General features: G+C 40.8%; 1 protein-coding gene across 1 annotated transcript; it reads left to right on the forward strand.

Moving 5' to 3' along the window:
- The first annotated feature begins 216 nt into the window (after positions 1-216).
- On the forward strand, positions 217-1,164 carry LOC138420500 (olfactory receptor 52P1-like). Its single transcript, XM_069553739.1, has one exon. It carries the CDS (start codon positions 217-219, stop codon positions 1,162-1,164), a length of 948 nt encoding a protein of 315 aa, XP_069409840.1.
- Positions 1,165-14,291: the final 13,127 nt, after the last annotated feature.

Here is a 14,291-nt window from a genome sequence, read left to right on the forward strand (position 1 = left end):
TCATGACAACTTCACCTCTTGCCTTGCATCATTTCCAGGCACTCTATAATCTTCTCACACTGTATATTTTTCATGATATATAACTCAAATATTTCCTGCTGCCATTTCTGTTTCAGCCACAGCATAAGGATGCATCCCAAATGCTTCATCTCTCAACACTTCCTAGAGTTCAGATCAAGGCAATAATTTCTCTACCTACCCTAATTTGACTTAGCCATGAAATTCACAAACCACAGCCAGGAGAATCCAACCTCCTTCCTGCTTATGGGAATTCCTGGCCTGGAGGCCTCCCACTTTTGGATTGCATTTCCATTCTGCTCCATGTACACCCTGGCAGTACTCAGCAACATGGCAGTGCTGCTGGTGGTGTACTCGGAGCCTGAGCTGCACCAGCCCATGTATCTGTTCCTATGCATGCTGTCCATCACTGATCTGGTGCTCTGCACCTCCACTGTGCCCAAGCTCCTTGCGCTGTTTTGGGCAAACACTGCTGAGATCACCTTTGGGGCCTGTGCCACCCAGATGTTCTTCATCCATGGCTTCTCAGCTGTAGAATCTGACATCCTGCTAGCAATGGCCTTTGACCGCTACTTGGCCATCTGCCGGCCCCTGCATTATGGGTCATTGCTGCCCCCAGAGACTGTGGGCAAGTTGGGGGCTGCTGCTGTGTTTCGTGGCTTGGGACTCATGACCCCACTCACCTGCTTACTGGCAAGACTGAGCTACTGTGGCCGAGTGGTGGCCCACTCCTACTGTGAGCACATGGCTGTGGTGAAGCTGGCATGTGGGGGCACACAGCCAAACAACATCTATGGCATCACCGCTGCCACATTGGTGGTAGGCACTGACTCCATCTGCATTGCTATATCCTATGCACTCATCCTCTGGGCTGTGCTCGGCCTATCCTCCAAGGAGGCAAGGGCTAAGACCTTTGGCACTTGTGGCTCCCACCTGGGCGTCATTCTTCTGTTCTATACACCGGGACTCTTCTCGTTCTACACTCAGCGCTTTGGCCTACATGTGCCCCGGCACATCCACATTCTCTTGGCTGACCTCTACCTTGTCATGCCGCCCATGCTCAATCCCCTCATCTATGGCATGAAGACCAAGCAGATCCGGGATAGGGCCCTCCAACTGCTGAAGCAGGGCATTGTCCAGTCATAAAGTCTTCAACCTCACCTGGAGACCCCACCCTACTATTCCCTTAGCCTTTGGGCAATGTCTAAGAGATCAGTGGCTCCCAGCATGATGGAGAGACAGAAACCCACCTTCAAAGGTATCCTTCCTTTGATAAGGAGGAACAGCACAGGTGGGATGGGAGAAGAACCATCAGGTGTTTCCCACTTGTGATGTGGGTGTGGTTACAATGCCCTGGGAGCCTCTGTGCAATGGGAAACATGGTTACCAAGCAGAAGACGGCTTCCCAGGGAATCCCATTCTGCTGTTCTGACATGGTTCCTGCCTTCCAGGAGACCTTGATAAAGTGAGAAAGATATGACTAGAGGTCTGACAAGGAGAAATAACCTTCATCCATAGTCAGGTGTTCCTACTCTGATGGGAATACCTGGATACCTCCCTCAGTGAGCACTAAATTTGATGGGAGAAACACATAGAATTCAAAGGGGCAGAAAGACACAGAGGCAGACCAGTCAGCAGTGGGTCAAAGGGACAACAACAAATAAGAATCAAGGGCAGAGGCAGTCCTAAGATGGCGGAGGAATAGAACGGGGAGATCACTTTCTCCCCCACAAATTTGAATGCTGAGTAAATTGCACAAAACAACTTCTGAACTCCAGCAGAGGACATCAGGCACCCAGAAAAGCAGCTCATTGTCTTTGAAAGGAAAAGAGGTAGGAAAAAATACAAAAGATAAAAACAGAGACAAAAGAGGTAGGGACGGAGCTCTGTCCCAGAAAGGGAGTCTTAAACAAGAGGTTTCCAAACACCAGGAAACACTCTCACTGCAGAGTCTGTGTGCCTCGGAAGCACAGAGGGCAACATAACCAGGTGGAAAAATAAATAAATAATTAAAACCCATAGATTATGTGCCCAACGGTAACTCCCCCAGGAGAGAAGCAGCACAGACGTCTGCATCCACCACTAGCAAGCGGGTACTGGTCAGGGAAGCGTGGGCTGCATTGCTTAGAGTAAGGACCAGGGCTGAATGCCCCAAGGGCAATCTGAAGACACTAACTTGGGCTAGCAAACCAGACTGTGGGATAACTATCACGCAAAAAGCCCTAACCTAAGACACCGCCAGGCCCACTCACAGAACTAAGGACTGACTAGAGCTACACGAAAAGCCCTAACCTAAGACACCACAAGGCCCGCTCACAGAACAAAGGACTGAGCAAAGCTAGCCAGCTGCAGGCCATCCCCCTCCAGTGACAGGCAGACAGAGCTGGAAGGGGACAATCATAGCCCCAGAGAGGCATTATCTACCAAACTGCAAGCAGGCTTCATTGCTAACTAAGACTTCTTGGGATTCTGGACAGTCAACATCCGCCTGAGAAGGTGAGCCAGTTGTACACCCAGAAAACTGAGCAGCAGGGACGGGGGGAGGCGATAAGTCACAGCGACCATGCTCGCCAAACACCTGGTCACCTGAGCTGCTCAGACCTGGGAAGGGCACAAAATGCAGGCCCAACCGAGTCTGCACCTTTGAGGAGTATCCGAGTACCTGAACCTGAGGGGCTTAGACCTGGGAAGTGCATACAACCCAGGGCCGGACTCAGACAGGTCCCAGTAGAGCAACCTAGAGCCTAAGCAGTGTTGACAGGGAAAGCACACATGCCATGAGCGGGGGCAAACCCACTGTGGTCGAGACACTGCAAGCACACGCCAGTGTTATTTGTTTGCAGCATCCCTCCCTCCCCACAACACAATTGAACAAGTGAGCCTAAAAAAGTGTCCACCACCACCCTCTTCTGTCAGGGCAGAAATTAGACGCTGAAGAGACCAGCAAACAGAAGAAGCTAAAACAGAGGGAACCGCCTTGGAAGTGACAGGTGCAATAGATTAAAACCCTGTATTTAGTACCGACTACATAGGAAGGGACCTATAGATCTTGAGAAATATAAGCCAGATCAAGGGACTATCCAAAAATGAACTGACCCCACACTGTCCACAACAACACCAGAGAAAGTCCTAGATATATTTTTACTATTTTTACTATCATTAATTCTTTTAATGTTTTTAAATTTTTAAGTCCTCTATTACTCCTCTAACTTTCACTTTTATAATGTACTATTACTTTTCAAAAAAAAAGAGAGACCCTATTTTTAAAATACATATATATTTTGTAATTTTTGTGACTTTTTTTTAATATTGTATTTTTGAAAATCCAACCTCTACTCTAGATTTTTAATCTTTGCTTTTTGGTATTTGTTATCAATTCTGTACCTTTAAGAACCCACTCTTCAGTACCCTTTTTACTTGGGAGTGAGATTACTGGCTTGACTGCTCTCTCCCCCTTTGGACTCTCCTTTTTCTCCACCAGGTTGCCTCTATCTCCTCCCTCCCCCTTCTCTTCTCTACCCAACTCTATGAATCTCTTTGTGTGTTCCAGACGGTGGAGAACACTTAGGGAACTGATTACTGGCTGGATCTGTCTCTCTCCTTTTGATTACCCCCTTTTATCCTCCTAGCCACCTCTATCTCCTTCCTCCCTCTTCTCTTCTCTCTATAGCTCTGTGAACATCTCTGACCAGTCCAGACTGTGGAGCACATATAAGGAAGTGATTACTGGCTATTGGGGTCCTTTAATGGACAGGGACCTGGCAGTCCAAAGGTGACGATAAGAAAGTGAAAGAGAGAAAGAGGCTGATACTCCCTGGTTTACACAGAAAACCAATAAAGTCCTTGACACAGGACTTGCATCTCTCACAAAGGCACCGGGCACCTTCTAAAGGTGGGGTGAAGGCACAGGGTGGCTTCTCGAGAGAGTCTTAGAAGCCCGGGCAGGAGAGTGAGCAAGAGGGGTCTCTGCACTCCAAGGAATCAGCCGAGGAGAGAGAGAAAGAAAAAAGAAAGAAAGACAGACAGACACGGGGACCCAAGCTCTGATGGAGCAAAGGTGCTTTAATGATTTTTCTGTGAGTATATATAGGCTGTAGTACAAGAAGTTTCTTTCGTCAATGATAAAGATCAGAAAACCAAATGTACAGTAACTGTTACCAAGGGAACAGGGATGATGATGGTCACAAGGTCAGGAGACAATACATATCTCAAGAAAGGGCATCGAGACTAAGCAGTTTTGTCGTAAAGAGAATGTTTACTAAAGGAGATTCAAGCCTGTCTCACACAATGACCCCAGATCCTGGGAGCAGCGTGCTGTTCCACTCAAAAAGAAACAAAGGACTTGTGAGAAACAGCACGTAGGAATCCTCCTGTTAAACACTCCCCAACAATTCTCCATTATTTATTTATAATATTTGTAAAGAGTTCTGATCATTAGAGTTTGTTTAGTTTTAACAATCTTTGCATGAAGGCAATGGTAGATGACAAATATAATTATCAAGACAATCGTTAACATTACAGTTCCAGACTGTGTTGTGAGTAATGCTTCAAAACCATCCACGTGGTTCTAGCCCAAATAATTGATTAGCTAGTTGTTCAGCTAAAGTTTTCAAATTAGTAGAAGAGAGCAGATTATTAGAAAAGGTTTCAAATATTTCTTTTTGTAATAATTGTACATTCAGAGAGACATTATCATGTATGTTTTGTAAATGAAATTTGATTTGTTCCCAGTTGTAGGCATTATTATTGAAATGAACAGGAGTAACACAAAATTGAGTAGAATTCCAATCACATTTTAACACTACCTGTTTTTGTACATCTGTAAATTGATCTGCAACCCATTTGATGGCTGTTTTTAGTTCCTGTATTTCTTCTTGAATATCCTCATTTATCTGAGACTGAGTGGCCCACATAGTATGGGCATCTTTAGCCCAATTTTGAATAAAATTACATGTTTGAATTGAGGTTTGTAAAGCAACACCAGTGACAGCAGCAGTGGTGCAAATAGCTATTAATCTCAAAATGCCAAAAATTAGCTATTATCCAATGAATCGTTTAGATCATTGGAGCAATTTAGTAAGTAATTGGGAAGCAAGTCCAGCCATAGGACCTTCTTCCTAGGGCCACTGGAGACTTATTGGTAACCACAGATTGTGTTGAAATCAAAGAATCAAAAGGGAGTCATTTCTCAAGGAAATAGAGGAGTTAAGACAAATATATAATTTATAATTTATGCAAGTTACAGAACATAAAGTCTTATTTTTCCTATAGCTACAACAAAAGGAAGAGGAACACAGGCTTGTATAAAATATGATTGATTATAGCGAAAGAAATTATTGCTATGGCTACAATTAGTTATTGTGAAATGTCCAGTCCAAGTCCCACGTTCCTCGATGCTTGCAGCAAGTTTCCAGATGTCCCATTGTTCAGGGCCAATCTGTTTATCAAGAATGATTCGAGGACGAGGGGGGGCCACTCCACCGCCAAGCCATCCAAGAAGTCCTCTGTCATGGTAATGCTCCATTGTATTATTAGTAACCTTCTATGTGGTGGCTCAGAGGTTAAAGCATCTGTCTGGAATGTGGGAGACCTGGGTTTGATCCCTGGGTCGGGAAGATCCCCTGGAGAAGGAAATGGCAACCCACTCCAGTACTCTTGCCTGGAGAATCCCATGGAGGGAGGAGCCTGGTAGGCTACAGTCCATGGGGTCCCAAAGAGTCGGACACAACTGAGTGACTTTACTTTTATGTTATTTGAGTAATATAATCATATGTAGTGTTGTAATATCATCTGAGCAGTTAGATAACCATATACCATGGGGTCCCCAATCAACAATTGTATGATTAGCCATAAACATTAATTTTCCTTATTTGGCCTGACATTTGTCCCAATGAACAGGAATATATTTAAAGTTCTTATTAGTAAACCCTTTGCCTAGTGTTCATTGTTCTTTCCCTAATTCTTTCACTAAAGTTTTAGTAGTATAAACACGTTCATGGACAAAGAAAGAGTAGTAAATAATCCAAGCAGTGTCCGAAAGTCCTCTTTTAGAGGCAGGGTGAAAGCCCAAGTTTGTGGGCTAACATTTATGCATAATTCTGTTGGGCCCATATACAAAGAAAGGACTTCATAACCTAGAGAGATATTAATTAGTTTTTCTTCTTCTTCAGGATGAGAGGGCCCCTCCAAGTTCCAAGGAGGGGCCATATGTGTTGAGTCATTAGTGGATATGATTGGTCTTATTTCTGTCCATTTTATAACCTACAATAAAAAAGAGGGGTTAGGTATATAAGCCCATTAAGCGTGATCAATCAAGTCAGCCTGAGCAGGGAAAGCAAAAGCAAGCAAAGCAAGCACAGCAAAGAAAGATATTTTCAGGATTCTGAGGCATTCCCTGTTGAGAAATCATATTTTCACCTTGATTAGTAAGAGTACTTATCTGTCCCCAAGTAGGGAGATCATAAGGTCGGTGACATCGAGTGCAGTGTTTTTTGGAAATTTTTAAAGTCGCCATGGTTTATATTGGAATTCCTTCTTCCTGAGGTTTTTGTTGTATTGTCTCTAGTCTGAATGCTGGGGGGGCCCTTAGGTTGAATCTTCTGAAGAGGAAGTCATATGAGTTCGTTGGCTCCATCTGGAGAAATAGAAGCATATCCCTTTCCCTGTAAGATTAGTTTCTTAGATTTCCATAGATTAGTTTAACCCATCTTGATATCAACTGGACAAAGGAAGGGAGGTGTCCTTTAATGTTTCAAAGTGTTTTTCTGCTTATGTCAAAATATCTTCTTGCAGTAACTTTAAAAAATTTAAAACAAATCAAGCTATATTAACAATAGTTATAGAAAGAAAGGAAAGCGATAATGATGAAAACATTTCTAGGAAAATTTCAGCCCAAAAATAATCATCTGTTTGGAGATTGGTAGATAATGTCCACCAAGAGGACACTGAGAAGCTTTTAATTTACATTGACCTTGACCCTTGACTACTTAAATATTTCTTCTTGAATGTTGTTTCCGTGAATTTGTTTATTTCTATGTCAAAGGTATGAGTCATCATCTTGTTCAGCCAATGCTATTGTTCTTCTTTTTCATATATGTAAATCAAATAGACCCAATTTTGGTTTTACGTTAACTCCTTGGTCTTTGGGTATTTTGGAATTGACAACATTGATGTTAGAGGTAGGTTTTTCTGGTTGATACAGTTTATGCCTCATGTTTAACAGATGGGATAGTCAGTGGCTTAAAACAAGCTTTTGTAGATATATGTACCCATTTAAAAATATTTTTTCATTAGGCCCAGGTATTGGTGGCATAGTCTGTCTAATGTAGAGTTTATCAGTTCCAACCAAGCAATGTGTCAGTCAGTAAGTTTGCCTTAATTTCCATGAGGTACTATAGTCTTGTTGTCATCATTAACTAACCATGAAAATTTGGCTGTGGTTTTGAAATAATGGGTTGATTGCTTTCTCATTCAACATATATGTTTTTTCTGATATAAAAAGAAATGAGATTTGACTGTGTTTTAAGTGGTTTGTGTTATTTAGGGCAAAGGATTAGGAGCAAACATTCAAATATTTTTTCTTAAGTGAAATTATTGAAAAGCTGATGCAGGACAACTTGATAAATGAAATGTTGCTCATACCCAAATATATTTGACCTTGTCCTTGGAAAAGAAACCGTTACCAAGGGAACAGGGATGATGATGGTCACAAGGTCAGGAGACAATCCATATCTCAAGAAAGGGGATTGAGACTAAGTAGTTTTGTCATAAAGAGAATGTTTACTGAAGGAGATTCAAGCCTGTCTCACACGATGACCCCAGTTCCTGGGAGCAGCGTGCTGTTCCACTTAAAAAGAAATAAAGGACTTGTGAGAAATAGCACATAGGAATCCTCCTGTTAAACATTCCCTGACAACTGGCTAGCTTGCTCTCTCCTCTTTCGATTCCACCTCATCTCATTCAGGTCACCTCTATCTCCTTTCCTCCCTCTTCTCTTCTCCACGTGACTCTGTGAACCTCACTGGGTGTCCCTCACTGTGGAGAAACTTTTCATCTTTAACCTAGATGTTTTATCAATGGTGCTGTATAGAAGGAGAAGTCTTGAGGCTACTGTAAAAATAAGACTGAAAACCAGAAGCAGGAGGCTCAAGTCCAAATCCTGAGAACACCAGAGAACTCCTGACTCCAGAGGACATTAATCTGACAGGAGCTCATCAAACACCTCCAAACCTAAACTGAAACCAAACACCACCCAAGGGCCAACAAGTTTCAGAGAAAGACATACCATGCAAATTCTCCAGCAACACAGGAAGACAGCCCTGAGCTTCAATATACAGGCTGCCCAAAGTCACTCCAAACCCACTGACATCTCATAACTCATTATTGAACACTTCATTGCACTCCAGAGAGAAGAAATCCAGCTCCACCCACCAGAACACCTACACAAGCTTCCCCAACCAGGAAACCAAGCCACCCATACAACCCCACCCACAGTGAGGAAACTCCACAATAAAGAGAATTCCACAAACTGCCAGAATACGGAAAGACCACCCCAAACACAGCAATATAAACATGATGAAGAGGCAGAGAAATACTCAGAAGGTAAAGGAATAGGATAAATGCCCACCAAACCAAAGAGAAAGAGATAGCGAATCTACCTGATAAAAAATTCCAAATAATGATAGTGAAAATGATCCAAAATCTCCAAAACAAAAAGGAATCACAGATAAATAGCCTAGAGGCAAGGATTGAGAAGATGCAAGAAAGGTTTAATAAGGACCTAGAAGAAATAAAAAAGAGTCAATATATAATGAATAATGCAATAAGTGAGATCCAAAACACTCTGGAGGGAACAAATAGTAAGATAATGGAGGCAGAACATAGGATTAGTGAGGTAGAAGATAGAATGGCAGAAATGAATGAATCAGAGAGGAAAAAAGAAAAATGAATTAAAAGAAATGAGGATAATCTGAGACTTCTGGGACAATATTAAACACCCCAACATTCGAACCATAGGAGTCCCACAAGAAGAAGACAAAAAGAAAGACCATGAGAAAATACTTGAGGAGATAATAGTTGAAAACTTCCCTAAAATGGGGAAGGAAATAATCACCCAAGTCCAAGAAACCCAGAGAGTCCCACACAGGATAAACCTAAGGCGAAACACCCCAAAACACATATTAATCAAATTAACAAAGATCAAACACAAATAACAAATATTAAAAGCAGCAAGGAAAAAACAACAAATAACATGCAAAGGGATTCCCATAAGGATAACAGCTGATCTTTCAATAGAAATTCTTCAGGCCAGGAGCGGGCAGAACATACTTAAAGCGATGAAAGAAAATAACCTACAGCCCAGATTACTGTACCCAGCAAGGATCTCATTCAAATACGAAGGAGAAATCAAAAGCTTTACAGACAAGCAAAAGCTGAGAGAATTCAGCACCACCAAACCAGCTCTCCAACAAATGCTAAAGGATATTCTCTAGACAGGAAATACAAAAAGGGTGTATAAACTTGAACCCAAAACAATAAAGTAAATGGCAACGGGATCATACTTATCAATAGTTACCTTAAACATAAATGGGTTGAATGCCCCAACCAAAAGACAAAGGCTGGCTGAATGCGTACAAAAACAAGACCCCTATATATGTTGTCTACAAGAGACCCTCCTCAAAACAAGGGACACATACAGACTGAAAGTGAAGGGTTGGAAAAAGATATTCCATGCAAATAGAGACCAAAAGAAAGCAGGAGTAGCAATACTCATATCAGATAACATAGACTTTTAAACAAGGCTGTGAAAAGAGACAAAGAAAGACACTACATAATGATCAAAGGCTCAATCCAAGAAGAAGATATAACAATTATAAATATATATGCACCCAACATAGGAGCACCACAATATGTAAGACAAATGCTAACAAGTATGAAAGAGGAAATTAACAATTACACAGTAATAGTGGGAGACTTTAATACCCCACTCACATCTATGGATAGATCAACTAAACAAAAAATTAACAAGGAAACACAAACTTTAAGTGATACAATAGACCAGTTAGAACTAATTGATATCTATAGGACATTTCACCCCAAAACAATGAATTTCACCTTTTTCTCAAGTGCACACGGAACCTTCTCCAGGATAGAGCACATCCTGGGCCATCTATCTAGCCTTGGTAAATTCAAAAAAATTGAAATCATTCCAAGCATATTTTCTGACCACACTGCAGTAAGATTAGATCTCAATTACAGGAGAAAGACTATTAAAAATTCCAACATATGGAGGCTGAACAACACGCTGCTGGATAACAAACAAATCACAGAATAAATCAAAATATGCATAGAAACAAATGAAAATGAAAACACAACCCAAAACCTGTGGGACACTGTAAAAGCAGTGCGAAGGGTAAGGTTCATAGCAATATAGGCATACCTCAAGAAACAAGAAAAAGGTCAAATAAATAACCTAACTCTACACGTCAAGCACGGAGAAGGCAATGGCACCCCACTCCAGCACACTTGCCTGGAAAATCCCATGGATGGAGGAGCCTGGTGGGCCACAGTCCATGGGGTCACTAAGAGTCAGACACGACTGAGTGACTTCACTTTCAATTTTCACTTTTCACTTTCATGCATTGGAGAAGGAAATGGCAACCCACTCCAGTGTTCTTGCCTGGAGAATCCCAGGGACGGGGAATCTGGTGGGCTGCCGTCTCTGGGGTCACACAGAGTCGGACATGACTGAAGCGAGTTAGCAGCAGCAGCAGCAGCAGCACACCTCAAGCAACTAGAAAAGGAAGTAATGAAGAACCCCAGGGATAGTAGAAGGAAAGAAATCTTAAATATTAGGGCAGAAATAAATGCAAAAGAAACAAAAGAGACCAGAGCAAAAATAAACAAGGCCAAAAGCTGGTTCTTTGAGAGGATGAATAAAATTGACAAACCATTAGCCAGACTCATCAAGAAACAAAGGGAGAAAAATCAAATCAATAAAGTTAGAAATGAAAACGGAGAGATCGCAACAGACAACACAGAAATACAAAGGATCATAAGAGACTACTATCAGTAATTATATGCCAGTAAAATGGACAACATGGAAGAAATGGACAAATTCTTAGAAAAGTACAACTTTCCAAAACTGAACCAGGAAGAAATAGAAAATCTTAACAGACCCATCACAAGCATGGAAATTGAAACTGTAATCAGAAATCTTCCAGCAAACAAAAGCCTAGGTCCAGACGGCTTCACAGCTGAATTCTACCAAAAATTTTGAGAAGAGCTAACACCTATCCTACTCAAACTCTCCAGAAAATTGCAGAGAAAGGTAAACTTCCAAACTCATTCTATGAGGCCACCATCACCCTAATACCAAAACCTGACAAAGATGCCACAAAAAAAGAAAACTACAGGCCAATATCACTGATGAACACAGATGCAAGAGTCCTTAACAAAACTCTAGCAATCAGAATCCAACAACACATTAAAAAGATCATACATCATGACCAAGTGGGCTTTATCTCAGAGATGCAAGGATTCTTCAATATCCACAAATCAATTAATGTAATTCACCACATTAGCAAACTGAAAAATAAAAGCCATATGATTATCTTAATAGATGCAGAGAAAGCCTTTGACAAAATTCAACATCCATTTATGATAAAACTCTCCAGAAAGCAGGAATAGAAGGAACATACCTCAACATAATAAAAGCTATATATGACAAACCCACAGCAAACATTATCCTCAATGGTGAAAAGTTGAAAGCATTTCCCCTAAAATCAGGAACAAGACAAGGGTGCCCACCTTCACTACTATTCAACACAGTTTTGGAAATTTTGGCCACAGCAATCAGAGCAGAAAAAGAAATAAAAGGAATCCAAATTGGAAAACAAGAAGTAAAACTCTCACTGTTTGCAGATGACATGATCCTCTACATAGAAAACCCTAAAGACTCCACCAGAAAATTACTAGAGCTAATCAAAGAATATAGTAAAGTTGCAGGATATAAAATCAACACACAGAATCACTTGCATTCCTATACACTAATAATGAGAAAATAGAAATAGAAATTAAGGAAACAATTCCATTCACCATTGCAACAAAAAGAATAAAATACATCTACCTAAAGAAACTAAAGACCTATATATAGAAAACTATAAAACACTGATGAAAGAAATCAAAGAGGACACAAATAGATGGAGAAATAGACCGTCTTCATGGATTGGAAAAATCACATAGTGAAAATGAGTATACAACCCAAAGCAATCTAAAGATTCAATGCAATCCCTATCAAGCTACCAACGGTATTTTTCACAGAGCTAGAACAAATAATTTCATAATTTGTATGGAAACACAAAAAACCTCGAATAGCCAAAGCAATCTTGAGAAAGAAGAATGGAACTGGAGGAATCAACCTGCCTGACTTCAGGCTCTACTACAAAGCCACAGTCATCAAGACAGTATGGTACTGGCAAAAAGGCAGAAATATAGATCAATAGAACAAAATAGAAAGCCCAGAGATAAATCCATGCGCCTATGGACACCTTATCTTTGACAACGGAGGCAAGAATATACAATGGAAAAAAGACAATCTCTTTTTAACAACTGGTTCTGGGAAAACTGGTCAACCACTTGTAAAAGAATGAAACTAGAACACTTTCTAACACCATATGCAAAAATAAACTCAAAATGGATTAAAGATCTAAATATAAGACCAGAAACTATAGGCAAAACACTCTCCGACATAAATCACAGCAGGATCCTATATGACCCACCTCCTAGAATATTGGAAATAAAAGAAAAAATAAATAAATAGGACCTAATTAAAATTAAAAGCTTCTGCACAACAAAGGAAACTATAAGCAAGATGAAAAGACAGCCTTCAGAATGGGAGAAAATAATAGCAGATGAAGCAACTGACAAAGAATTAATCTCAAAAATATATAAGCAACTCCTGCACCTCATCTCCAGAAAAATAAATGACCCAATCAAAAAATAGGCCAAAGAACTAAACAGACATTTCTCCAAAGAAGACATACAGATGGCTAACAAACACATGAAAAGATGCTCAACATCACTCATTATCAGAGAAATGCAAATCAAAACTACAATGAGGTACGATTTCACGCCAGTCAGAATGACTGCCATCCAAAAGTCTACAAGCAATAAATTTTGGAGAGGGTGTGGAGAAAAGTGAACCTTTTTACACTGTTGGTGGGAATGCAAACTAGTACAGCCACTATGGAGAACAATGTGGAGATTCCTTAAAAAACTGGAAATAGAACTGCCTTATGACCCAGCAATCCCACTGCTGGGCATAAACACCGAGGAAACCAGAATTGAAAGAGACACCAATGTTCAGCGCAGCACTGTTTATAATAGCCAGGACATGGAAGCAACCTAGATGTCCATCAGCAGACGAATGGATAAGAAAGCTGTGATACATATACACAATGGAGTATTACTCAGCCATTAAAAAGAATGCATTTGAATCAGTTCTAATGAGGTGAAACTGGAGCCTATTATACAGAGTGAAGTAAGCCAGAAAGAAAAACACCAATACAGTATACTAAAGCATATATATGGAATTTAGAAAGACGGTAACAATAACCCTGTATGTGAGACAGCAAAAGAGACACAGATCTATAGAACAGTCTTTTGAACTCTGTGGGAGAGGGCGAGGGTGGGATGATTTGGGAGAATGGCATTGAAACATGTATAATATCATATACGAAATGAATCACCAGTCCAGGTTCGATGCATGATACAAGATGCTCGGGGCTGGTGCACTGGGATGACCCAGAGGGATGGCATGGGGAGGGAGGTGGAAGGGGGGTTCAGGATGGGGAAACACGTGTACACCCATGGCGGATTCATGTTGATGTATGGCAAAACCAATACAATACTGTAAAGTAATTAGCCTCCAATTAACATAAATAAATTTATATTTGAAAAAAAAAAAGAATCAAGGGCAAACCATCCATTGAAGGCAGGACTAAGCAACAATATTACTGCCAATCTAGGAAGGTTCTCTGGAAGATAAGAGCTTTTATTTTGTCACTGAGCATGCTATGAGCCAAATATGTTGCTAAAATCTAGGGGTACGGCCTTGATTAGGTCAAAAGTCTTCTCATGATGACTGCTTTCTATTAGAAGAAACATACCTATGAGGAGAGAACAGCTAAACCAAGTTACACTAATATGATTATGACTATTACCCAGAGGGACTGTGGGTACTAAGTAAGGACACCTAACTTAATCAGGGGAAA

The sequence above is a fragment of the Ovis canadensis genome, chromosome 15 (genome assembly GCF_042477335.2).
Source record: "Ovis canadensis isolate MfBH-ARS-UI-01 breed Bighorn chromosome 15, ARS-UI_OviCan_v2, whole genome shotgun sequence".
NCBI lineage: Eukaryota > Metazoa > Chordata > Mammalia > Artiodactyla > Bovidae > Ovis > Ovis canadensis.

Excerpts from the sequence above, each read along its gene's own strand:
- LOC138420500 (XM_069553739.1), top strand. The coding sequence starts at position 217 with ATGAAATTCACAAACCACAGCCAGGAGAATCCAACCTCCTTCCTGCTT.